This window comes from Heteronotia binoei, chromosome 4, assembly GCF_032191835.1.
Source record: "Heteronotia binoei isolate CCM8104 ecotype False Entrance Well chromosome 4, APGP_CSIRO_Hbin_v1, whole genome shotgun sequence".
Classification (NCBI taxonomy): Eukaryota; Metazoa; Chordata; class Lepidosauria; order Squamata; family Gekkonidae; genus Heteronotia; species Heteronotia binoei.
The window spans coordinates 166,228,693-166,255,632 of NC_083226.1; the positions used below are offsets into that span (position 1 = coordinate 166,228,693).

General features: G+C 48.9%; 1 protein-coding gene across 1 annotated transcript in view; it reads right to left on the minus strand.

Moving 5' to 3' along the window:
• Nucleotides 1–15,402: 15,402 nt before the first annotated feature.
• Nucleotides 15,403–26,940, minus strand: part of SMAD4 (SMAD family member 4) — a 36,577-nt gene continuing 25,039 nt past the window's right edge. Inside the window, exons 9-11 of the mRNA XM_060236168.1 lie at nt 23,909–24,077; nt 20,075–20,213; nt 15,403–16,648 (exon numbers count right to left, since the gene is read on the minus strand). Of these exons, the coding sequence (XP_060092151.1) occupies nt 16,437–16,648; nt 20,075–20,213; nt 23,909–24,077 (520 nt within the window). The 3' untranslated portion in view covers nt 15,403–16,436. The remainder of the gene's footprint in view (nt 16,649–20,074; nt 20,214–23,908; nt 24,078–26,940) is intronic.

Sequence of the window (26,940 nt, forward strand, 5' to 3'; positions counted from 1 at the left end):
AGTGGAACGTAGGGGGATATTCAGCATGACTAAATGCAGTGTCCTACAAACCTAGTCCCCTGCTTATGGAAAACTAGGAATTCGGGAGGAAGGTTCTGGATAGAAAAGGGTAGCCAGGTCTTGTCAGATCTCAGAAGCTAAGCAGGGACGACCCTGATTGGTGTTTGGATGGGAGACCATCAAGGAATACCAGGGCTGTTACACAGAGGAAGGCAATGGCAAACCACCCCTGTATGTCTTCAGCCCTGACCTCGATGGCCCAAACCACACTGATCTCATCAGGTCTCCGAAACTACATAGCCTCAGCTCTGGTTAGTATTTCATAGAATCATAGAGTAGGAAGGGACCTCCAGGGTCATCTAGTCCAACCCCCTGCCCAATGCTGGAAACTCACAAACACCTCCCCCCTAAATTCACAGGATCTTCATCGCTGTCAGATGGCCATCCAGCCTCTGTTTAAAAACCTCCAAGGAAGGAGAGCCCACCACCTCCCGAGGAAGCCTGTTTCACTGAGGAACCGCTCTAATGGTCAGGAAGTTCTTCCTAATGTTGAGCCGGAAACTCTTTTGATTTAATTTCAACCCATTGGTTCTGGTCCTACCTTCCGGGGCCACAGAAAACAATTCCACACCATCTTCTATAGGACAGCCCTTCAAGTACTTCTTTGTATTTATATCCCACCCTTCCCTAATGGGCTCAGGGTGGCTAACAACAGTTAAAAGTAAACAGATAGGAAGAAGAAGACGAAGAAGAAGAAGAAGAAGAAAGAAGAATTGTAGATTTATACCCCACCCTTCTCCCTGAATCAGAGACTCAGAGCAGCTTACAATCTCCTATGTCTTCTCCCCCCACAACACACACTCTGTGAGGTGGGTGGGGCTGAGAGGGCTCCCACAGCAGCTGCCCTTTCAAGGACAACTCCTGCAATGGCTATGGCTAACCCAAGGCCATTCCAGCAGGTGCAAGAGGAGGATTGGGGAATCAAACCCAGTTCTTCCAGATAAGAGTCTGGACACTTAACCACTACACCAAACTGGCTCTACAGCAGAGGTGACCAAACTTGCTTATTGTAAGAGCCACATAGAATAAATGCCAGATGTCTGAGAGCCGCAAGACATGAAGGGAGGAAGGAAGGAAGAAAGGTAGGCAAATGGGAGAGGTAGAGTTAGAAAGAAAGCAACTTTAACTAAATGCATTCTCCAAGCTGCCAGCTGGCTTGGCTAGAAGAAGTGATTTAAAGAGACAAATGCCTTCTCCAAGCCAGCCAATGGAGCAGTGGGGGCTTCAAGAGCCACACAATATGTGTGGAAGAGCCACATGTGTCTCCCGAGCCACAGTTTGGCAACCCCTGGCCTACAGGGTCACCATAGGTTGGTTGTGATTTTAGGGAGGGGACCAGTGTTCCCTCTAAGTTGAGTTAGCATGAGCTAGCGCAAAGATTTTTAGCCTCCAGCTCACACATTTTTCTCTTAGCTCATGAAGGATGACCCCCGAATTTATGCAGTAGCTCACAACTTTAATGCCAGTAGCTCACAAAGCAGAATTTTTGCTCAGTCACAAGACTCTGCAGCTTAGAGGGAAAATTGGAGAGGACCCTACTTTTCTGCATACGTCGTCTACCCTATCTGTCCAGTAGGACCGTCATCCTCATTTTCCAGAGGGGGAAAACTGAGGCTGCAAAGGTTGATTGCCCTAAGGTTATACTTGAGAGGACTAGGATGGTCCCAATCCAGTGTATTTATTATCCCTCCCATCCCAGACCAAATAGGGATGTTTTCAAGGCAGTGAAATACTGCCTGCACAGTTTTCTCAAGTCTGGTGTGGCTAAGTTATCTTCCATCCTAACTCAAGAAAACAAAATGGAGGCGCTCAGAGCCAATACTCCCTCTAAGCTATGGAATCTTGGGAGCAAAAATTCTACTTTGTGAGTGACTGGCATTAAAGCTGTGAGCTTCTGCAGAAATTAGTTTGCTCTGGGGCCATTTTTCCTGAGCTAAGGCAAAAAAATGTGCGAGCTGGAGGCGAAAAAACTGTGAGGTAGCTCACACTAACTCAGCCTAGAAGGAACACTGCTCGGGGTTTTGCTTTTCAACCAGACGAGTGCCTCTCTTTCAGAAAAGTCCACAGAGAGCCCGTTCGGTGTAGTGGTTAAGTGAGCAGACTCTTATCTGGAAGAACCAGTCTGATTCCCCACTCCTCCACTTGCAGCTGCTGGAATAGCCTTAGAATCATAGAGTTGGAAGGGACCTCCAGGGTCATCTAGTCCAACCCCCTGCACAATGCAGGAAACTCACAAACACCTCCCCCTAAATTCTCAGCATCTTAATTGCTGTCAGATGGCCATCTATCCTCAGTTTAAAAACCTCCAAGGAAGAAAAGTCCACCACCTCCCGAGGAAGCCTGTCCCACTGAAGAATCGATCTGTCAGGAAGTTCTTCCTATTGTTGAGCCGAAAACTCTTTTGATTTAATTTCAACCCACTGGTTCTGGTCCTACCTTCTGGAGCCAAAGAAAACAATTCCACACCATCCTCTATATGACAGCCCTTCCAAGTACTTGAAGATGGTGATCATATCACCTCTCAGCTGCCTCCTCTCCTCTTGGGTCAACCATAGCTCTCACAAAGCTGTCCTTGAAAGGGCAGCTTCTGGGAGAGCTCTCTCAGCCCCACCTACCTCACAGGGTGTCTGTTGTGTGTGGGGGTGGGGGGAGAAGGTAAAGAAGATTGTGACCACTCTGAGATTCAGAGTATAGGGTGGGATATAAATCAATATCTTCTTCTCTAAGCCCTCTCCACACAAAGGCCCTTTCCTAGGGCTTTTTTGTAGCAGGAACTCCTTTGCATATTAGGCCACACACCTCGATGTAGCCAATCCTCCTGGAACTTACAGTAGACCCTGTACAAAGAGCCTTGTAAGCTCTTGGAGGATTGGCTGCATCAGGGGGTGTATCCTAATATGCAAAGGAGTACCTGCTACAAGAAAAGCCCTGCTAACCAGTTTTCCTTCAAAAGCATGAAAAGGCATAGGGAGAGATCTCAAATTTACACCAGGCTTTCTCATGTGGTTGGTGAGCTGGTTTAAAAACTCTGCTGAACTGGCAGTTACAGGCATCTAATAAATGGCTGGCTCAGTAGCTGATAGCCTAACACAGTTTCCCTGACCCTCTTTTGAGCTTGCCAGCTGCTAAGGGCTCCACAAGGGAAGCCTTGTTTGGACAGCTAATTATACTTTTCTTCAGCCATTTCCCCTCCTCCCTACAAGTGTGCTTCCCCACTGCCCTTGTGGAAACTTGGCAATCGCTCCTGGGCCATTTCTGTTCCTAACACCACCTTCGAGTTGCTTTTGTAAAACGGAGAGGATTAAAGCCAATCAGGATATTGGAGATCAACACCTTTTTTTAAAGCCTGCAGGCACCGTTGGAATTTTGACAGGGTGGTGGGCACAACTACAAAATGGCTTCCAGAGGAGGCGGAGTCAACCACAAAATCGCAGCCACCTGAAGCAGAGTCAGCTACAAAAGGTTAAAGCAGGGGTGTCAAACGTGCGGCCCTGGGGCTCAATCAGGCCCTGGAGGGCTCCTCTCAGGTGGAGCCTGGAAACATTGGGGGTGGAGTCAGGAGCAAGGCTGTGACAAAGGGAGTTCTGGCCATCACATTTAAAGGGACCACACACCTTTTAAATGCCTTCCCTCCATTGAAAATAATGAAGGACAGGGGCATCTTCTTTTGGGGTCTCATAGAATTGGACCCCCTGTTCCAATCTTTTTGAAACTTGGAGGGCGTTTTCAAGAGAGGCACCAGATGCTATGCTGCAAATTTGGTGCCTCTTCCTCAAAAAACAGCTTCCCCAAAGCCCCAGATACCCACTGATCGATTCACCATTATACCCTCTGGGAATTGATCTCTATAGGGAATAATGGAGTGCCCGGCAGACATTTCCCTCCCCCACCCACCCCATTTTCTGATGATTCTAAAGCGGAGGGAGGGCCTCCAAACCAGGGGATCCCCTGACCCCACCCACTTGTGGTTTCTCTCAAAGGGGATGGGGAGGGTCTCTCTCATTATTATATTACACAATTCAAGGAATCAGAAGAAAGCTGAGACTGAGAGCAGCAGCCACGAAGACTAGAAAAAAAATTATTAAAGTGTGCAGGGCTTCTTTTGTAGCAGGAGCTCCTTTGCATATTAGGCCACACCCCCTGATGTAGCCAATCCTCCGAGAGCTTACAGGGTTCTTAGTATAGGGCCTGCTGAAAGCTCTAGGAGGATTGGCTACATCAGGGGTGTGCGGCCTAATATGCAGAGGAGTTCCTGCTACAAAAGAGTGTACGGATGTGTCACTGGTGACCAAGACCGAGATAATGCATGCCATTGGATTCCCCATTGTGATGTATGGGTGTGAAAGGTGGACAACGAAGAAACTTGGCTCATTTGAAGTTTGGGGTTGGAGGAGAGTTTTATGGATCCTGTGCACCACCAAACAAATAAGTGGGTTCTAGATCAGATCAAGCCTGAACGTTCCCTAAAAGCTAAAGTGACCAAACTGAAGACGATTGCATTTTTTTGGTCACATTATGAGAAAACAAAGAGTCACAGGAAAAGGCAATCGTGCTAGGAAAAGTGGAAGGCAGATGAGGAAGACCCAACAGGAGATAGATAGACTCAATGAAGGAAGCCACGACCATCAGTTTGCAAGATAAACCTATGGAGCAGAGGTCCATCAGTGGCTATTAGCCACAACTTATCGTTGGAACTCTCTGTCTGGGGCAGGGATGCTCTGTATTCTTGTGCTTGGGGGGCATAGTGGAAGGGCTTCTAGCCCCACTAGTGGGCTTCCTGATGGCACCTGGTTTTTTGGCCACTTTGTGACACAGAGTGTTGGACTGGATGGGCCATTGGCCTGATCCAACATGGCTTCTCTGATGTTCTTACGTGACACAGAATGTTGGACTGGATGGGCCATTGGCCTGATCCAACGTGGCTCTTCTTATGTTTTATATCTGGGGCAGTGATGCTCTGCATTCCTGGTGCTTTGGGGACAACAGTGGGAGATCTTCTGGAGTTCTGGCCCTGCTGGTGGACCTTCTGATGACACCTGGGTTTTGGCCACTGACACAGAGTGGTGGCCTTCATGGACCATTGGCCTGATCCAACATGGCTTCTCATGTTCTTAAGAGCAGAGGTCCATGAGTGACTCTTAGCCACAAGGTACAGACGGAACACTGTCTGGGGCAGGGCTGCTCTGTATTCTTGGTGCTTGGTGGTGCAACAGTGGGAGGGCTTCTGGAGTTCTGGCCCTGCTAGTGGACCTCCTGATGGCACCTGGGTTTTGGCCACTGTGTGACACAGAGTGTTGGACTGGATGGGCCATTGGCCTGATCCAACAGGGCTTCTCTTATGTTCTTAAGAACAGAGGTCCATGAGTGGCTATTAGCCACCAGGTATAGATGGAACACTCTTATCTGGGGCAGTGATGCTCTGTATTCTTGGTGCTGGGTGGGGGGGGCAACAGTGGGAAGGCTTCTGGAGTTCTGGTCCTGCCGATGGACCTCCTGATGGCACCTGGGTTTTGGCCACTGTGTGACACAGAGTGTTGGACTGGATGGGCCATTGGCCTGATCCAACAGGGCTTCTTTTATGTTCTTATGTGACACAGAGTGTTGGACTGAATGGGCCATTGGCCTAATCCAACATGGCTTCTCTTATGTTCTTATGTGACACAGAGTGTTGGACTGGATGGGCCATTGGCCTGACCCAACATGGCCTCTCTTATGTTCTTAAGACCTACGCAAGGCTGTTAACAAGAGGTTTTGGAGGTCATTGATTCATAGGGTTGCAGTAAGGCGGAAGCCAGTTGGCAGCACTTAACACAGGCTCTCCTGTAGACGTCCCTGAGCAGAAAACATTTCCACGTCCTCAGAGCTTGAAACCTGAGTTTAAGAAGTCGCCCTCCACAGTTCCACCTGCTTCTTGAATCCTCTGCTGGGAAGCTGCTGCATGCACGCATGCAGAACAGCCCCTGCAAAATTTACGGCCAGGTCGTTCAGCCTTTGCTGCCGCAGAGATGGGAGCGTCAGCCCCTTATGACGCCAAGTGCCTGTTGCATTCTACGTGAGTCACAGCCTCCCTGTTGACGGGGGGCCTGCAAGGGGCAGGAACGTCTGTGTGGCTCCCAAGCTGATCCGAGTCATTTTGGTGACTCAGGCAGAAAATCTGAATGGCGCACCACCACGATGGTAAAAATAGAGCATACTAATTGGCAGTGTGCTTTCCTTGAATAGGACTGATGGTAAGGCAGGCCCAGCATGGTTCGTTCCCGTTAGATTTTTTTGGGGGGGGGGGGGAGATCGTGGAACTGGGTCTGCCTCCACAGCGGCTCCCAAACTTTTTGGCACCAAGGACCAGTTTCATGGAAGAGAATTGGGGAGGGACGGTGGCTCAGTGGTAGAGCATCTGCTTGGTAAGCAGAAGGTCCCAGGTTCAATCCCCGGCATCTCCAACTAAAAAGGGTACAGGCAAATAGGCGTGAAAAACCTCAGCCTAGGACCCGGGAGAGCCGCTGCCAGTCTGAGTAGACAATACTGACTTTGATGGACTGAGGGTCTGATTCAGTAGAAGGCAGCTTCGTATGTTCATATGTTCAATTTGTCCATTGACCGGTGTCTACGTCCCTGCCCCCATGACCAGGCGGCAGAAGGCCAAACGGCCTCCCCCTCCCATTTAAAGACCCCCGTTGATCAGTTGATCTGCAGGGGTCTATAAATGAGGGGCAGGTCTATAAATAAGGTTGCAGCAGCACTGCCCCTTCTGCTGGCCTGGGACCCAGGTGGACAAAAGAGGCGGGATCCAGGGAACTGGACAAAGGAAGCTCTGGCTCTTTCCTTCCTTCCCTGGGGGAAGGGGAGGAGCCTCAACCAATGGAGAAAATTGAGGTTTGCTCTGTAGTTCCTGTGCGATTGATCAAGCCTTGCAAAGCAAGCTGAGGTGCAGAGGAAGTAAGAAAGAGGGAGAAGGAAGCAGACGAGAGCCAGTTGCTCAGGGGGCTGATGGGAGCCCTCCGGGGGCCTGATTCGGTCCCCAGGCCTCATGTTTGACACCCCTGGGTTGGATGATGCCTTGCCAGGCACAGGGCTGCTGAGTCACTCGCTCCTTCATTTCCTCTCTTGCTGTCCAGGGAGCTGAAACCAGACAGCCAGGTGCCAGAGTAATGGCTTCATTTGAATGGTTGTGAAATATTAATTGGGCCAAGGCGCATTCCCTCAAGCGATGTGACAGCATCAGGCAATCCTGAACGTTTGCTAGAGCCTGAGGCACGAATAGTTTAAATGCTGGGATCTACTCTCCGTTGCTGACTACGGAGGAGGAATCAGTCCCAATTAAACTGCATACTGTACACATTTCTTTACTTAAACGTATGGTTTATCACAATAGAACAGGGGCGGGCAAACTGTGGCTTGGGAGCCGCATGTGGCTTTTTTACACATATTGTGTGGCTCTTGAAGCCCCCTCCGCCCCATTGGCCGGCTTAGAAAATGCATTTAAAGTTGCTTTCTTTTCACCACCACCCTTTCTTTCTTTCTTTCTTTCTTTCTTTCTTTCTTTCTTTCTTTCTTTCTTTCTTTCTTTCTTTCTTTCTTTCTTTCTTTCTTTCTTTCTTTCTTTCTTTCTTTCTTTCTTTCTTTCTTTCTTTCTTTCTTTCTTTCTTTGGTGTAGTGGTTAAGTGTGCAGACTCTTATCTGGGAGAACCAGGTTTGATTCCCCACTCCTCCACTTGCAGCTGCTAGAATGACCTTGGGTCAGCCATGGCTCTCGCAGAGCTGTCCTTGAAAGGGGACTCCCATGCGCCAACTCTGGTCAGAAGTCATTTGCGAAGTGTTGGCCCTTTCCACCAACCTGGGCCAACAGTCTACCTGGGAGTGCCCTCATTCGCCAGCATGACCCGGCCACCCCCTTAAGCCTTCAGCGCAGGGACACAGTCGGTTGCCTTTCATCAAGCATCTCGGAAGCAGCCAGAGTGTTCTCTGTATGTTTCCTGCTGGGATCAGAACTGGCGTTAGAAATAACTAGATATGAGTCAGCCGGCTCGGGTCTGTTCTTTTCAGGGCGCGGCTCCGGCTGCTCCAGAAAGGCCTTTGTGAAGCGCAGCTCCCTCCAGGCAAGTTCATCGGTGACTCACCTGAGCAGCAAATAAAGTGACCCAAAGAAAAGTACAATTATGTTGCAACACCTGGTGAGGGTGCTTGCTTTTGTGACTTGATAAAGCGGGCGGCTCTGAAGTAGCAAAACTCCGGGGAGTAGGTGAGGTTGGCTGCTGGGAACAGGATGGGGAGGAGTTGAAAAGAGACCTCAAGGTTTCACAGACCCGGAGAAAGTGTGGGTTCCCATTTACTCGCAAGCTGCTGGAGGTAAAATAGTACCACTCTCCCTTGCAGGACAGATTATGTTTCCTTTTAATACACAGGCAGTACTACTGGCTGAACCCATGTATGGAAGGAAAACTTTCTCCAGTAGAACACGGCACTTGAGCCCGAAAGATTCTACAAACCCTAATGATGTTACCAGCCGTGAAAACCTGAAATCTTTGATGAACCCATGTATGTTGCAGTGAAGCCTCTGATCTTTGACTGGCTGAGCTGCTGTGATGTCATGGAATGTTTTGCTCAGGGCCCCCACCTTTATTGATCTGGTGATTTGGAGAGAGGGCAGTGGGAACAACCACAAAATGGCTGACTTGGGGGCTAAGGCCAATTAGTAAATGAGGGGGGGGAGATTTCCAAGCCAAGCATCCTCCTAGAATCATAGAGTTGGAAAGGACCCTCCAGGGTCATCTAGTCCAACCCCATGCACAATGCAGGAAACCCACAATTACTTACCTCATCGCTGTCAGATGGCCATCTAGCCTCTGTTTAAAAAACTCCAAGGAAGGAGAGCCCACCACCTCTCGAGGAAGCCTGTTCCACTGCCCTTCAAATACTTGAAGATGGTGATCATATAAGCATTTTATATCCTGAAGCATTTCCGCTAAAGCTGTAGTCCAGCTTCATTGAGGAAAGGGGAAAAGAACTTCGAGACAAAGGCCAGAGACAAGAATACCAAAAGGGAGCCAAGTAGGCAACCGCACAAATAGTCCATGAGGTGTAGTGGTTAGAGCAGGGGTCTCCAACGTGCCTGGAGCACCGTGGCATCCCCTAACCCCTTTCCTGGTGCCCACCAAGTGTTTTTAGGAAATGCGTAGGGCCAGCTGAGGGTTTTGCCCTACAAGGCTTCTTACTGGCCACTGGAGATTGAATTTGGCTGTGTGGATTTTTTTAAATGTTACTTTGGCTACAGCTGCCACCCCAGCACAAGAATCTACACTGTGCAACTGAAGTTCAGCTGAGGCAATCATTTTGTGGCAGGCTCCGCCCCCTGTGGCAGCCATTTTGTTGTTGGGCCCACCATTTCAGAATTCCAAATGTGCCCACAGAGTCAAAAAAGTTCCCTCTAAGCTGAGTTAATGTGAGCCATCTCAGTTTTTAAGCCTCCGGCTCACGCTTTTGTCTTCGCTCAGGAAAAATGACCTCAGAACCCACTAATTTATGCAATAGCTGCCAACTTTAATGAGCAGAATTTTCGGTCACAGGACACCACAGCTTAGCGGGAACATGGTTAGGGACCCCAGGTTACACCGAGAGCCAGTGTGGTGAAGAGCAGCGGACTGTAATCTGGAGAACCGGGTTTGATTCCCCACTCCTCCCCATGAAGCCCGCTGGGTGACCTTGGGCCAGTCACAATTCTCTCAGAGCTGTTCTCGAAACAGCAGTTTCTATCAGAGCTCTCTAAGAACCACCTACATTATAGGGTGTCCGTTCTGGGGACGGAAAGGGGATTGTAAGCTGCTGAGTGAAGAGTGGGGTATAAATCTGATCTCTCCTTCTTCTTCTTCTTCTTGAAGTACCACCCAGGTTCACATCCTTACTCGTGCCCTGGAAGCTGACTGGGTGACCTCTGACCAGGCAGACACGCTCACAGCCTCCTGCCTCCCGGGGCTGTTGGAAGTATAAAACAGCACAGGGAGGAATGTTATAAGCAGGGCTTTTTTTGTAGCAGGAACTCCTTTGCCTATTAGGCCACATCCACTTGATGTAGCCAATCCTCCTGGAGTTTACAGTAGGCCCTGTACTAAAAGCCCTGTAAGTTCTTGGGACAATTGGCTACATCAGGGATGGGTGGCCTAGTATGCAAAGGAGTTCCTGATACAAAAAGAAAAGCCCTAGTTATAAAGCCACTTTTGGTCCCCACTGAGGAAAGTGGGGCATAAAATAAAATAGTAATAAACCAATCAAATGTGTCACCTACAGGAGGAGTTAACAGGATGAAGTTGAGAGACAGGAGGGAAAGACTAAGTTGGGAATTTTAGGTCAAGGGAACTGATCCAATAGGAGGCTTGAGGGCAGGGCTCCCCAATCTTGAACCTGTGAGCACATTTGGAATTCGGACGCAGCACGGTGGGCCCAGCAACAAAATGGCTGCTTCGCCATTTTGTTGCTGGGCCCACCGTGCTGCGTCTGAATTGCCACAGCTTACCTTCAGTCACACAAATGATTGCCACAGTTCACCTTCAGTCACACAGCGAAGATCCTTGTGTTCTCCATTGTTCAAACCCCCTGTAAGAATTTTGCTGAACTCTTAAGATTTGACAAACTTTCTAATATTTTTCCCCTACAAAAAAATGGGAAAATAACCAAAGCCTATAAAGTAGACAGATGGAAATCTTCCACGTGCCACTGTGGCCACACAGGAGAAGGTAATTTGAAAAATATGATGGGTTTTCTTAAGAGCCCCGTGGTGCAGAGTGGTAAAGCTGCAGTACTGCAGTCCTAAGCTCTGCGCACGACCTGAGTTCGATCCCGGCGGAAGCTGGGTTTTCAGATAGCCGGCTCGAGGTTGACTTAGCCTTCCATCCTTCCGAGGTTAATAAAATGAGTACCCAGCTTGCTGCGGGGGGAATGTAGATGACTGGGGAAGGCAATGGCAAACCACCCCGTAAAAAAGTCCTGTGAAAATGTGAAAGCAACGTCACCCCAGAGATGGAAACGACTGGTGCTTGCACAGGGGGACTGCCTGTTACCTTTTAGAATATTTGACAAACTTTTTAATATTTTTCCCCACAAAAAAATGAAAAAATAACCAGAAGAATTGCAGATTTATACCCTGCCCTTCTCCCTGAATCAGAGACTCAGAGCGGCTTACAATCTCCTATAGCTTCCTTCCCCCACAACAGACACCCTGTGAGGTGGGTGGGGCTGAGAGGTTTCTTTCTTGCTTGCTTTCTGAAAGCCCTGAAACCTATACAGATGGAAATCATCATGCCACTGTGGCCACACAGGAGAAAGTAATTTGAAAAATATGATGGGAGGAAGGTTTTCTTATGACAATTATAATCCAAGAAGCATTTTAAGGTAGATGCTGATATAATTTAGCACCCCTTCTGGTGATGTCGGGGGTGTGCGTGGCATATGCAAATGAGTTGTGCTAATGAGCTCCAGCGCCTCTTTTTCTCCGAAATGAGCCATGCTCAGAGGCATCCGCAAGTGAACCATTCACTGCCTTTATAAGCACCTCGTTCCAGCTGCACGCTGCGCACAGGCGCGCCTGGCAGTCCGCCCTCCAAGCAGCGAGTTGGGTGAGAAAATGCCGTCTGCATTCTACGACTGAAGGCTGAGCAAAGTTTCAGCTGAAGGAAAGTCGTCTTTCTTTCTTTGCGAAGCGTGGGGACAGACCCGCTCTTTTCGTGAGGAGCTTCCTCTGAAGGCTGAGCAGCGAGGACACCTAGTGGTCACTTGCATGAAGCCACGGCCACTGAAAATGGGAAACTGCCCTGCTCGCCAGCACAGAAAGTCCAATCCGGTCTCCCTGAATTTCGGAGGAAACGGCCTGCTTCTTGCAGAGAATACGCAGCTCGGGCATGAACGGAAGCAGCGGCTGTGCACAATATTCCCCCCCACCCCATGACTGGTTATCCCAGGGCAGCACAGCTCACTTGCTGAGAGGCACGCACACCCTCTCCCAATGTCTTCTCTGCATGACCAGATCTACATGGTGTTTTTTTTTTGGGGGGGGGATTAAAAAATGACTCCCCCCTTATGAGCCAATTCTGTCTTATGGGCCCACAGAGTACAATGGATTCCATACCCAATTTGGGGGCCCCTTGCGTCGGCGCCCAGGGCAAGCACCCCCCCCCCGCCCCCCTTCAGATCCGGCCCTGCTTCTCTGGCTCCTTGACAAGAAGCCAGGGGCCTCGGCATGTGGCGTCACCGAGGTCTGCCGCCTCGCCTAGGAAAACCCGTTTGGCAGCTCTGGCAGTCAAAACTCTCTTGTGACGTTCCCCAATGCCTATAACGGCTACATCGGAGGCCAAAGCCCGGTGAGAGTTTGCCTTCTCTTGCACTCTAGTGTAGTCATCAGACCCTCCGTTGCCTGCGCTCTCCTGCCTTCTTGGGTTTTACAAATCCCAAGTTCTATTGTCCCTATATAGATTTTCTGACCATACCAGTCTACAGAAGAGCCACCTTTTTAGCCAGGTTTAATGTGCTCCCTTACTGCTGTTCTTAGCGGGTGCTACAGGAGAAGAGCCCTGTCGCGCACAGTGATAAAGCTGCAGTACTGCAGTCGGAGCCCTCTGCTCACGACTTGAGTTTGATCCCAGCAGAAGCTGGCTCAGGTAGCTGGCTCCAGGTTGACTCAGCCTTCCATCCTTCCGAGGTCGGTAAAATGAGTACCCAGCTTGTTGGGGGGGGGGGGGGGGAAGTGTAGATAACTGGGGAAGGCAACGGCAAACCACTCCATAAAAAGTCGTGAAAGCAACGTCAGAGTTGAAAATGACTGGTGCTTGCACAGGGGGACTACCTTTACCTTTTTTACATGAGAAAGCCCTATTCTGAGAGAATATATGGTTGTGGATCCAGCTCTGTTGAAACTGTAGAACATGTGTTTTCGTTTGCCAAAGGTATCTCTCTCGCTAGCTCTCTCGGCTTGACTTCGCGAACGAAGATTCAAGAAGGGTGCAGTAGTCCACGTCTGCTGCAGGCTCGCTGGTGGCTGACAAGCCCAATGCGGGACAGGCAGGTCCGGCCACAGTGGCTGCAGGGAAAAGTCTGATTTGGGGTTGAAAGGTATAACTACTTAAGGAAACAGTTTCTCGACCCATTGACTTCTGATATTGATCTGCCGGTGGCAAATAAGCTCCCACTTTTGCTTGGTGGCTTTGATCGAACCATCACAGTTTCAGTTGTCAAAAATTTTCTGGGAGTGTTTAGATTTAGGAGACAAGAGGAAGATTCTAAGAAAATGGGAAATGACGTTTTATGTTGTGCACTTCGCCGATTCTAAACGTTTTATTTTGTAAATTCTGTAAAATCTATAATACTGATGAATTTTTTTTTATTTCGTTGTCATTGGCTTATGACCAAATGGTCTGTGAGCAATGAAAATATATGATGAGGGTCTACACAAACTATTCGGCTAAATCCACTTAGGGAGATCACAGCAATGAATGCCAACGGCCAACGTAAGAGCTCACGCTTCCCTTGCAGCAATCGCAGAGCGTTGAAAGATGCCGCGCTGTTTGCACAACAGAAGTCATCCTCCGTTTGGAACGATGGATATAATTTAATTGGCACAGCAGCTGCCGTCCTAGTTCGTTCGCTGTAGAAGGTTTAATCGATGCGCTGATAACCTCTTTAGCTGTTGGGAGACAGAAACAGTTCCCAATGAAAGAGGCAGGCTTCGAGAGCTATACCCCCCCACAGTGGGCAACACCCTGGAGGTGGCGTTTCCTCCTGTGAGCAAAAAGGGGGAAGGCCTCCTCCGTGGAGGGCAGCCTCCATCCCATCTCTTAATGCAGTTTTAAAATTTAGGTGGGTAGACGTGTCGGTGTAAAGCGGCAGAATGCGCTCAGCCGTCAAGCCACAGGGCAGACCTGCCACCCCACGTTCCCTCTAAGCTGCAGAGCCTTGCGAGCAAAAATTCTACTTTGGGAGCTCCTGGCATGAAAGTTGTGAGCTGCTGCATCAATTAGTGTGCTCTGGGGTCATCTTTCCTGAGCTAAGACAAAAATGTGTGAGCTGGAGGCTAAAAATCTGTGAGCTGGCTCACGCTAACTCAGCTCAGAGGGCACACTGGCTGCCACCCTCGACCTGGACACCTGCAGGGCACGGCAGTTCCTGGAGCCCATCTCAGCACTCCCCGCCCCCCCGCTGCTCCATGCAGAAGACACCGCAGACTGCCAAGGGCACCAGGGGAAACTCTGTATGACATGCAGGGAAACAGCATCACCTCCCACCAGGCCTCTAGGAAAACAGACGGGTGTTGCCCTAACCTGGATAGCCTGATCTTGGAAGCTAAGAAACATCGGCCCCGGCAAGCACTTAGATGGGAGAACTCCTTGGAATACCAGCAGTTAGGTGGACAGGGGCACGCTTTATTCAGCCAGCTCTCTGAATATCCTCCAGGCCCTCAGAAGGGGCCCAAAAGAAATTGCCATGACTTCCAGGGGAAGGAAGCGGGGAAGGAAGGAAGGAGAGAGAGAGGGAGAGAGAAACAAAGAAGAGAAAGAGGAAGAGAAAAAAAGACAGAGAGAAGGAAGGAAGGAAGGAAGGAAGGAAGGAAGGAAGGAAGGAAGGAAGGAAGGAAGGAAGGAAGGAAGGAAGGAAGGAAGGAAGGAAGGAAGGAAGGAAGGAAGGAAGGAAGGAAGGAAGGAAGGAGAAAGGAAAGGAAAGGGAAGGGAGGAAGGGAGAAAGAAAGAAAGAAAGAAAGAAAGAAAGAAAGAAAGAAAGAAAGAAAGAAAGAAAGAAAGAAAGAAAGAAAGAAAGAAAGAAAGAAAGAAAGAAAGAAAGAAAGAAAGAAAGAAATTTTCTCTGCAAACCTAGGCACTAGAACAGTAGTCCCCCAAAGTGGTGCTAGTGAGTGCCGTGGCACCCGCCAACACCTTTCCAGGTTCCTGACGAGTTCTTAGAAAGTTGCCAGAGCCAAATAGGGCTTTTCCCCAGCAAGGCTTCTAGCTGTGGATTTGTTTTAAAAAAAAAATGTTGCTTTGGCAGCAGCTCCCATCACAGCAAAAGGAATTTCACAGTGTGACCAAAGGGAAACTGCGGCAGCCATTTTGTGTCCGGTTCTGCTGAGGGAGCCATTTTGTGGCTGCACCTACCATGCTGTGTCAGAATTCCAAAGGTGCCCATTGTCTGGGGCCCCCTGCACTGGAGAATCTGAAAGCTAGCAGGCAGCTTCACGAGAACTCTTGTGTCGCTTCCTGAAGAGCTTCTGGGAGCACGCTGGCTTGCGACGCTGGATGAAGGGATCCCCAGAGCACAGCAGCGCTTGAGGAACTGAGCCTGTTAACTTTTCAATACGAGTTCCGAAAATTTTTACTGGTAAGTTTTATTAACTAAGAGAAAGCGTAATATCGCGCCGGTCATACAGCCAAATACATTTGCGACTTCTACCTGAAATTCTCTATACAAAGTCAAAATGCAAATCGATTTAAGACCGTCGATGGCATTAAGAGCTTAGAATAACCACGAGGTATAAAAAAACAAATTTGCCATCTTGTCCTGAGTAGAAATACTGAACACGTTAGGAAATCTGGGTTCTCTGTGACGCAAACCAAACCGCTAAGCGTGATTTCCAGGACTTTTGAGATGGCACTCCATGTTCAGTAATGCGCATGCGCACAAACACTCACGCACGCGCTCATTCACGCTCTCTCAACTGCTCTTCGCTGTACTGGAAACCAGTTGGGGACAGCGACGAAAAGACACTTCTGTTATTAAACATTTGCTGTGTGAACTGAACGGGCCAGCCTCTCTCTGAACTTTCCCATGTTGCATTTAGATTGAGTGCAGGCTCTGAAGCCTATTCCTTTTAGTGTGTGTTTTTTAAAAGAGTATGCTTCCATAAATATTTTACAAAGAAGAAGTCTCCCGCGAGACTTGCACTCCAGCACCACGTCATCCCCTACGAATGAATCAACATGACTTTGCTCATGGGAGGTGGATTCAGCGAGCGGCAGGCTGAATACGAGCCGGGGGGGGGGGGGGGTGTTGACTCTGGGCTTCCCTGCAGGCTTAATGATCCTTCGGCTGGACGCCAGGCCTCTGGCAAAGTCCATCCGATTGGGATGGCAAAGGGAGAACAAGCCAGGTGACTCTTCCCCCCCCCACCCCGCCACACACACACACAGCTCCTCCCTCAAGCACGCTGCAAAGGAACGGACGGGTTCAAACGGGCTGCGGGTTCAGGCTCTTTCTGCTGAGTGCAAGGTGGCAAAGACATCTTTTCTCTTGATAAACCCAGTTAAGAGATTAAGCAGAACAGAAGCAACCTATACCTTCCGGTTAATAAACGAAATCGTATTTTACAATCCGCCCTCCTCCGCCAAAGCCCCACCCCCCTCCTCTCAGTCGAGAGGCTGTGGATCTGCGATAGGCATGGTGTGCAGGACTTCGTCCAGGAGCTGGAGGGCACGGTGCAGGTGGATTTCGATCCAGCAAGGTGTCTCTTTGATGCTCTGCCTCGGGTAATCGGGGCCCCAGCCCTTGACAAAACTCATCCGGAGGATGCACAAGCGGCGGAGGTCGTCCACGCCGATTCCTGCGGCCGCCGACAAACCTAGACAGGAAACCACAGAATTTGTCAGGATTCTGGCTCTCAAGCGGCAGGAAGATCCTAAGAGCCTGCACCTAACCAAATCTGGGGGCTCAACCCTTCCACCATGTGACAGACTGTGACGCTTCCGGACTTCTGCAAATATTTTTATCTTCCACTCTTGGCAGTCAGCTCACCATGGCTCAATTCCCTGTATATATTTATTAAAAAAAAAAAAAGTAAAGGTAATCCCCTGTGCAAGCACCAGTCATTTTCGACTCTGGGGTGACGCTGCTTTCACAACGTTTTCACGGCAGACTTTTTACAGAGTGGTTTGCCATTGCCTTCCCCAGTCATCTACACTTTCCCCCCAGCAAGTGGGGTACTCATTTTACCGACCTCGAAAGGATGGAAGGCTGAGTCAACCTGGAGTCGGCTACTTGAACCAGCTTCCGCTGGGATCAAACTCAGGTCGTGAGCTCCGACTGCGGTACTGCAGCTTTACCACTCTGCACCACGGGGCTCTTAATGTATTTATTTAGGGGGAGGTATTTGTGAGTTTCCTGCATTGCGCAGGGGGTTGGACTAGATGACCCTGGAGGTCCCTTCCAACTCTATGCGTCTATGATTCTATGCTGGTTTATGAAGACTACACAGTGGAAGACAATGCTGTCAAAAATATCAGACGTCTGTTATTAGTAGTCAGGGCTTTTTTTGTAGCAGGAACTCCTTTGCATATTAGGCCACACACCCCTGCTGTAGCCAATCCTCCAAGAGCTTACAAGGCTCTTAGTACAAGACCTACTGTAAGCTCCAGGAAAACTAGCTACATCAGGGGTGTGTGGCCTAATATGCAAAGGAGTTCTGGCTACAAAAAAACCCCGTGTTAACAGTGCAAAAAAAAGAGTGGGGGATTACAGAACTAGAGACCAGGGCAGTAAGAGCAAGATGACACAAACAAGTAGAACAGACCACCATCTTGTTTTCTTGAAATGGCTTCAAGGAGACTTATCTGCCAGAGATCAAGTGTCTTTCACCAGATTTTAAGTAACAGATCCCAGTGATACTTCTCAACCCCGTTCCTGTCTTGCAGAGATTTCCCCTTAAAGCAACTTCTAGCAAGGAAAATGTTATGTCAAACCAGCAGGAGTTACGGCCGCTTCATTTGATCTGCCGCAGCTGGTTTCCTGCTTGAGAGTTTTCAGACTGCGCTTTAAGGATTGCTGCAGCTTCAAAATGCTGGCAAGCAAAGGAGTCTCCTAATATGTCGTCGAAGAAGAATTCCGGAGCCGGAGCATTAGTTGTAGATTTTCCAGGCTGCATGGCTGTGGTCTTGGCATTGTGAGACCTGACATATCGCCAGCAACCGTGCCAGGCATCCTCAGAGGTATAACCCAGAAAACTGGAGTTCTCTCTGGGTCAAAGTGAGAAGAAGATGATAGGCAGGGAATTTATATCTACTCAGGAAGGTGGGGTAGGGCTGAGTCACTATCTTGTGGGAGCTTCCCAGGCTGTGATATGCCAATGGAGGAGCTTACCTGGGGGGGGGGTGTTTCTTTTGTATATAGTTTGGCTATTGAAATTCTAATCTTATCTGTAGTGCTGTTGTAAACTGTAGAGCATTTCTGTGTCCTTCAGGACTGGAAACCAATCCCTATTCATTTTTAAACTCTCGTCCAGTCCTGAAAAACACAAAAATGCTCTACATCTTACAACAAAGCTGCCAGCCAAGTCCAAGGGAAATCCCAGTTGCTCGGCGGTAGAGCATCTGCTTGGCATGCAGAAGGTGCCAGGTTCAATCCCCGGCAGATCCAGTTAAAAAGGAATGGGCAGGAGGTGATATGAAAGACCCTTTGCCTGAAACCCTGGAGAGCCGCTGCCACAGTTTGAGTAGACAGTTCTGACTTTGAGGGATCAAGAGTCTGATTCAGTGAAAAGCAGCTTCATTTAGAGAGGGGCTGTGGCTCAGCGGTAAAGCACCTGCTTGGCATGCAGAAGGCCCCAGGTCCAATCCCCAGCATCACCACTTAAAGGCTTTTGCAGAAGGTGATGTGAAAGACCTCTGCCTCAGACTCTGGAAAGTTGCTGCCCGTCTTAAGTAGACAAGACTGACCTTGATGCACTGTGGTCTGAGTCAGTATAAAGCGGCTTCGTGTGTCTATGTGACATGCTGGCTAAACTGCTGGGACTTCAAAAAAGATATTATAGCATTGGAAAAAGTGAAGAAAGGGGCAACAAAATGATTCAAGGGTTGGAACACTTTCCCTATGAAGAAAGGTTAAAACGCTTGGGGCTCTTTAGCTTGGAGAAACGTCGACTGTGGGGTGACACGATTGAGTTTTACAAGATTATGCATGGGATAGAGAAGGTAGAGAAAGAAGTACTTTTCTCCCTTTCTCACAATAAAAGAACTTACGGGCATGCAATGAAATTGCTGAGCAGTCAGGTTAGAACAGATAAAAGGAAGAATTTCTTCACCCAAAGGGTGATTAACACGTGGAATTCACTGTCATAGGAGGTGGCGGTGGCTAGAAGCATAGACAGCTTCAAGAGGGGATTGGATAAGCACATGGAGCAGAGGCCCATCAGTGGCTATTAGCCACAGCGTATTGTTGGAACTCTCTGTCTCGGGGAGTGATGCTCTGTATTGTTGTGCTTGGGGGGGGGGGGGGCACAGTGTAAGGACTTTTAATGTCCTGGCCCCACTGATGGACCTCCTGATGGCACTTGGGTTTTTTGGCCACTGTGTGCCACGGAGTGTTGGACTGGATGGGCCATTGGTCTGATCCAACATGGCTTCTCTTATGTTCTTATGTGACACAGAGTGTTGGACTGGATGGGCCATTGGCCTGATCCAACATGGCTTCTCTTATGTTCTTATGTGACGCAGAGTGTTGGACTGGAAGGGCCACTGGCCTGATCCAACATGGCTTCTCTTATGTTCTTATGTGACACAGTGTTGGACTAGAGGGGCCACTGGCCTGATCCAACATGGCTTCTCTAATGTTCTTATGTGACACAGAGTGTTGGACTGGAGGGGCCACTGGCCTGATCCAACAGGGCTTCTCTTATGTTCTTAAGTGACGCAGAGTGTTGGACTGGATGGGCCATTGGCCTGATCCAACATGGCTTCTCTTATGTCCTTAAGTGACACCGAGTGTTGGACATGATGGGCCATTGGCCTGATCCAACATGGCTTCTCTTACGACTTGGCTTGCTCCAAGTATGTCTGGCCTGGTGCAACCCTCATCCCGTCCCACCCCCTTTATTGCAGGCACACCAATTTCTTCACAGGAAGACGCTGCTGCTTCTTCCAGCCCTTTTCCTTCCAGTTCCTTACCCTTGCTGTAAACTAAGATGGCACGTCTCGCTGAATTTTATTTTCTCCCTCCCAGGAGCTATTGTTTAGCAAACCAGAGCGGAGAACGGACGATTTTATGCACCACTTACTGATGGCAGGAGCGATTCCCCCTACAGACCCCGGCCCGGGGATGTTGCCTGCCACCGCGGCGGCTTGAGCTGCTGCGGCCGCCTGCGCCGTGGCCGCCTGCTGCTGCATCTGGCGATGACACTGGCGTAGATCAAACACCTTTGGAAATTAACGGAGAGAAGCAGTTAGGGCAGAATTCAACAGAGCGCTGACCAAACCAACCCCTCCCCCCCATCAAGCCAGACTACAACTGGAGTGGAGGGACAAAAAGCTCTTAAAAAGAGAGGCCAGGTAGCTGGACGGTCCACAGAAATATCCCCCACGGCTTCAGTCTTCTATCAAGCCAGGTCATACCTAGAAGAAGCGCTCGCTCAACAGAAACGCGAGTGCCGGTGCCAGCGAGCTACCTCACACTCAAACACGGAGACGGAAGGAATTCTCCCAAATAGATCGACTTAATTCTTGCTTATGTCATGTAGCATGAACACATGGACATCACAAGCCTCGGCTAACGGATGGTGGTGCTTCTGTGTACACGACTTCCGATAACCAGAGAGACCACAGGATTGGTAAATGAAAAACAAGTGATAACTGATGTATTTACAAAAAAGCTAATTCAATTTTTCAAGCATTTGATAAATATTAATACATTTCTGTAAGTTCACATACATGATAATCACTCAGTCTTTGACAAACACAGTCCCAATAACGTGATGCTCTTTATTGAAGGAGACTCCTCTTCACCTCAAGTGTCATCCAATGCAATTAAACTGCAATTGCCAATGAAACGTTTTGTGTCTTTCTTGCTCTTGCAGCATAAAGAGTCATGATTCTGCAGACAGGCTAGCTCACGCAGCAGCCGACCAGCTCTTTTGGAGGGCAAAACAACAGAGGCAGGGAGGCCAAGGCCTCCATACAAACATGAGAAGAGCCCTGCCGGATTAGACCAGTGGTCCACCTAGTCCAGCATCCTGTCTCATGCTGTGGTCAACCAGTTCCTTTGGGCAGCCAAAATGGCAGAGGGCAAGGCCTTGCCGATGTTGCCTCCTGGCTCTGGAATTCTTTGATAGACGTTTTGATAGACATTTCCCAAGAATCTCTCTAATCCCTTTATAAAGCTGTTTATTCCTGTGGCCACTGCTACATCCTCTGCCAGTGAATTCCACATTTTAATCGCTCTCTGCGAAAAATATTATTTACAAGGGCAAGGAACCAACCAGCAGCCCTTGTAAAGGTGCCAGGCAGTGGCTGCTTGTAAACTTCACAGCAAGCCAAGCCTTGATGCTCCGCATCAGGTGTTGTCGTGGGTGCCCATTTGCAAGAGTTCATGTCAATCATATGATCCAGAAACAGGGGCTGCAGAGGTTAGCCCCCCAACATTACTTCCATTAGGCAGGTGCCATGTGGTCACCCTTCCACCCTATGCACTGACTACTTTAAGAACATAAGAGGAGCCATGTTGGATCAGGCCAATGGCCTATCCAGTCCAACACTCTGTCACACATTGGCCAAAAAAACCCAAGTGCCATCAGGAGGTCCACCAGTAGGGCTAGAAGCCCTCCCACTGTGCCCCCCAAGCACAGAGAATATGGAGCATCACTGCCCCAGACAGAGAGTTCCATCGATACCCTGTGGCTAATAGCCACTGATGGACCTCTGCTCCATATGCTTATCCAATCCCCTCTTGAAGCTGGCTATGCTTGTAGCCACCGCCACCTCCTGTGGCAGTGAATTCTATATGTTATTCACCCTTTGGGTGAAGAAGTACTTCCTTGTATCCGTTCTAACCCGACTGCTCAGCAATTTCATCGAATGCCCACGAGTTCTCGTATTGTGAGAAAGGAAGAAAAGTACTTCTTTCTCCGCTTTCTCCATCCCACGCATAATCTTTCCTGCATAAAAGTAAAATCTGGTGCAATTCTGGCACCCCCTTGAGAATTCTGAAGTTTTATGCTCTGACGTTTCACAGCTTCGCCCTGCTGATCTGCATTTGAACTAGATTGGGGTCCAGAGGCACCTTAGAGAGGAACAAGATTGTTTGGGGTGTGGGGTGTGATGGGGGGGGGGATGAGCTTCTGAGTGTCAAAGCCAGGGGAAATCCTGTCAATTTGCAAGGTGCTCCTGGATTCTCTGAGGTGCTATACCGGATTTGAATCTAGCTTGTTTTTTTTTTTAAAGCAGCTGCCGCGAGACAGGTGTTGGAAACTGAGGAAGAGCACTGCAGGTGGCCCTATCCCAGCTCCCTTGGACTCTCATGGCCTCGCCAGGATATTATCTTCCCGTATTTTATTCAGAGCACGCAGTTTCCACGTTTCTCGGCTGTAGAGCACACGCTGCCCTAAAACAGAGCAGAAGACGAGGGCTGCGCTTAGAATGGCAACTGGTTGCAGAAACACACATGGATAGCCGAAGCCCTCCCCCCGCAGGAGATGAAGCGCTTTGGGAGTGAGACTTCTCACCAATGGCTGAGTGCCAATGTAATCAAGACGGTGTGGATCTTCAAGGATCAAGCAAGATCCAAGGCTGCTGGAGGCGAATAGCGCCCAGCGAAGGAGGCCTACAGGTAACAATTCCACTAATTCCAGCACTGGGAATCTGTATATGAAACAATTTGGGTTGAGCAAGTCTATGTGTATATGCACACAAGTCCTTACAGGTCTTAAGAGGAGAGGCTCTGGGCTCCTGATAATGTGCCCCCCCCATGGGTTGTACTTTTCCGAGAAAGAGGTATTTGTTTCATGAAGGTCAGCGTGATTTCACACGCACATCTGGGAATCGTAGTTCTGACTGTAATGAAAAATAACTGTTTCAGAACTAAACAGACTGTCATCATCTGACAAAAACTCAAATGACCCAAACCAAAGAGTCCTCAGCCTTTCTGAGCCTGAGGGGACTTCTGGAACTACAGCCACAAAATGGCTGCTGAAGGTGGTGGGGCCAGTCATAATGGTAGCCACAGCTAGTCCTCAGCCTTTCTGAGCCTGAGGAAACTTCTGGAACTACAGCCACAAAGTGGCTGCTGAAGGTGGTGGGGCCAGTCATAATGGTAGCCACAGCTAGTCCTCAGCCTTTCTGAGCCTGAGGGGACTTCTGGAACTACAGCCACAAAATGGCTGCTGAAGGTGGTGGGGCCAGTCATAATGGTAGCCACAGCTAGTCCTCAGCCTTTCTGAGCCTGAGGGGACTTCTGGAACTACAGCCACAAAATGGCTGCTGAAGGTGGTGGGGCCAGTCATAATGGTAGCCACAGCTAGTCCTCAGCCTTTCTGAGCCTGAGGGGACTTCTGGAACTACAGCCACAAAATGGCTGCTGAAGGTGGTGGGGCCAGTCATAATGGTAGCCACAGCTAGTCCTCAGCCTTTCTGAGCCTGAGGGGACTTCTGGAACTACAGCCACAAAATGGCTGCTGAAGGTGGTGGGGCCAGTCATAATGGTAGCCACCGCTTACCTTCAACCGCACAATGGAGATCATTCTTCTATGGTGGCAGCTTCATGCCAAGCTGTGAGAAACCTGCGCAGCCACTCAAATCTCCAATGCTCCTGGCCATGCCCACTTTTCAAAGTACGCTTGGTGGGCACAAGGAAAGCTGTTGGCGGGTGCCGCAGCGCCCACAAATACCACACTGGGGATCCTTGACCCAAATTCTTGATTGCGATAGTGAAAAGTCAGACTGACCACAGATGACAATGGATATCATGAATTTCTGAAAAGAACAGGCAGATCTTATGCCAAACTTATCTGGAACGACCAAAGCAAGTCAGGTCATCGAGGTAAGTTAGCTTTCTCACCTGCGCATTATTCGACATGCATGCCATTCTTCACTGTGTGTTATTCCTTCAAGCGGCCACTCACCTTTATGTATGCGCTTGGATAAATTTTGTGAACCGCATCTCCCGGGGCACGTCCTGCTTCTCGATCCAAGTAGTAACTCTGGACAAAGACTGCGTGGTCACTGAGGCACCGAACCCAGACGTCGCCTTCACCTTTACATTCCAGCTGCACACCTTTACCTATATGCAATCTGGAAGAGAGAGAGAGCACTCCAATGCACTGTGGATGAACAAGCAAAATACTCCTCGTGAATTTTTCACCAAGATGTGCATTACAGGACTATGGATGAACAGCAGATGCACTCAAAAGGCGTGTAACTTATTCTCAACACGGACGGCGGTATCAATGCTATACAAAATGTTCTCGCTCCAGCACAAACCACAGGAGTTGCTTTGCCGTTTAGTTGGCAAGAGGTTAAAAATGATCAAGGCATTATGCTAAACAGAGTGTCACAAAAAAGATTTTTAAAATGAGTCGGGCAACAGCAAGCATGAAACTCAACTCTACAGTTTGGAAGGGGGGCTAAAATAAGCTACTGTCTGCAATAATGATATCCATGTGGGCCATAACTGTAACCATTACAACATTTTTTAAAAAAAAATAGTATTATGAGGCTAACAAAGAACTGCAATAGTATTTCTTCTGAGCAGAAGAGTATGTTATGTGTGCTTCTGAGGATGGGAGCCAGTGTGATATAGTGGTTAAGAGCAAAGGGCTCTAATCTGGAGAACCAGGTTTACTTCCCCACTCCTCCACATGAAGCCCGCTGGGTAATCTTGCGGCCAGTCCCAATTCTCTCTCCGCTTTCTTAGCCACACCCAGTTCACAAGGTACCTGTTGTGGGGAAGGGAACGGAATGAGACTGAAGACAGAGAAAAGCAAGGTATAAAAACTAATGCTGTTGCTCCTTCTGGGCGTCGTAGCACTATCTTGTTTACAGTCTGCGATGCTTGGAAGCCCCACTAACAAGGGTTTTCTGTAAATTGTATATATGCACCTACTATAATCTACCCCCAGCCTGGATGGCCCAGGCTTCTAGTGTCCTGGCCCCACTGATGGTGCCTGGTTTTTTTGGCCACTGTGAGACTACTTCCCTTGACACAATGATGGGGAGGGGAGGGGGGGGGAGGGAGGAATCATGGCTGGGCTCATGGCCTAGCTAAGGGTACGTTGGTCTGGAAGATTATTTTTGAGGTTCTTCAAAACACCCTTAACCTGTTCTGTTGGCCCATTCTGTTTATAAATAAAGCATTTTGTCAAGATTTGGAGGGGGGGAATTTTGCAGCTAATGTCAAGCCACTTATTTTGGTCCTTCTTTCCAAAGTTAGAGCCCAGGCATCATGAAGAAGAAGATGATATTGGATTTATATCCCACCCTCCACTCCAAAGAGACTCAGAGCGGCTCACAATCTCCTTTACCTTTCTCCCCCACAACAGACACTCTGTGAGGTAGATGAAGATATTGGATTTATATCCCGCCCTCCACTCCAAAGAGTCTCAGAGCGGCTCACAATCTCCTTTACCTTTCTCCCCCGCAACAGACACCCTGTGAGGTAGGTGGGGCTGGAGAGGGCTCTCACAGCAGCTGCCCTTTCAAGGACCTCTGCCAGAGCTATGGCTGACCCAAGGCCATTCCAGCAGGTGCAAGTGGAGGAGTGGGGAATCAAACCCGGTTCTCCCAGATAAGAGTCCGCACTCTTAACCACTACACCAAACTGTCTCTCCATGAGGACTAGCTTCATCAATGAAACAAACAAGGGGGGGGAATGCAACCAATTCCGACAAGACCAAACGACTTCAGAATTCTCATTCAACTGAAAGAAACAAAAAAGTACTTCTGTTATTTTATTCCTTTTCTATCCCTTTTTGTGTTGCAGGGAAAGGAATTAAATCCCAAGACGCATTTCTCTGGACTTTTGCTGTTGCCACTCCACAATCTCAAGTGTGCCGGGAGTCACTGTAAAAACAGTCATTTGCTTTTTATTCGGTGGAGCTTAGCCACTTCAGCTCGCCGACATTCAGCCTCTGCCGCAGCCCTTTCACAGCGATAAAAGCTTTTATCCACACCCGGCACCACTTCATGAGATCAGCCAGCGATCGGCATTTAATTGCTTAGAAAGCTGACTCTCAACCCATTCAGGGAATAAAACTCTGGGAGAGCCGATCCACGGGCGTGAATTCTGTAAAGTAACACATGACGGCTGCAGTTCCTATGACAGAAATGGCTGTCTAAAACAGCCCCTGGGAAACTGGTTCCAGCTGCCCGGCCCAGGCTAGCCTGATCTCATCAGATCTCAGAAGCCAAGCAGAGCTGACCCCGGTCAGTACCTGGGAGACCACCCATGAAGTCCAGAGTCGCTATGCAAAGGCAGGCAACGGTTCCAGAGCCAGTTCGGCATAGTGGTTAAGTGTGCGGACTCTTATCTGGGAGAACCGGGTTTGATTCCCCACTCCTCCACTTGCACCTGCTGGAATGGCCTTGGGTCAGCCATAGCTCTGGCAGAGGTTGTCCTTGAAAGGGCAGCTGCAGTGAGAGCCCTCTCAGCTCCACCCACCTCACAGGGTGTCTGTTGTGGGGGAGGAAGATAAAGGAGATTGTAAGCTGCTCTGGGACTCTGAGATTCGGAGTGGAGGACAGGATATAAATCCAATACCTCCTTCATCATCATCCTAACTATCAGCACCTTTTAGCAGATTGCCCGGGTCCACTTTTACCTTACTGAGCACCTTCTCCTATGTGTACCTTCCAGGTCTTTAAGATCAGGTGACAGAGAATATGCTCCACTCCTAAAACCAACAAGCTTCTGAGCAGCGGCAAGTGCGGCTGCAACTTCTCTCTCTTATATAGGCCTGCTTTTTTCTTTAGCTTTTTTTACAATTTAAACAACTTTATTTGATTGTAATGCACTTTACATATGACAGGTAAGTATATATCTTACAAAATAACAAGGTGAAGGATAGTAATACAGTACCTATCAGTATTATATGAAAGCTAGTGCAGAAATATGAACCAATTCGGTCTACAAATATATAATTACTTAAATAACTAAATA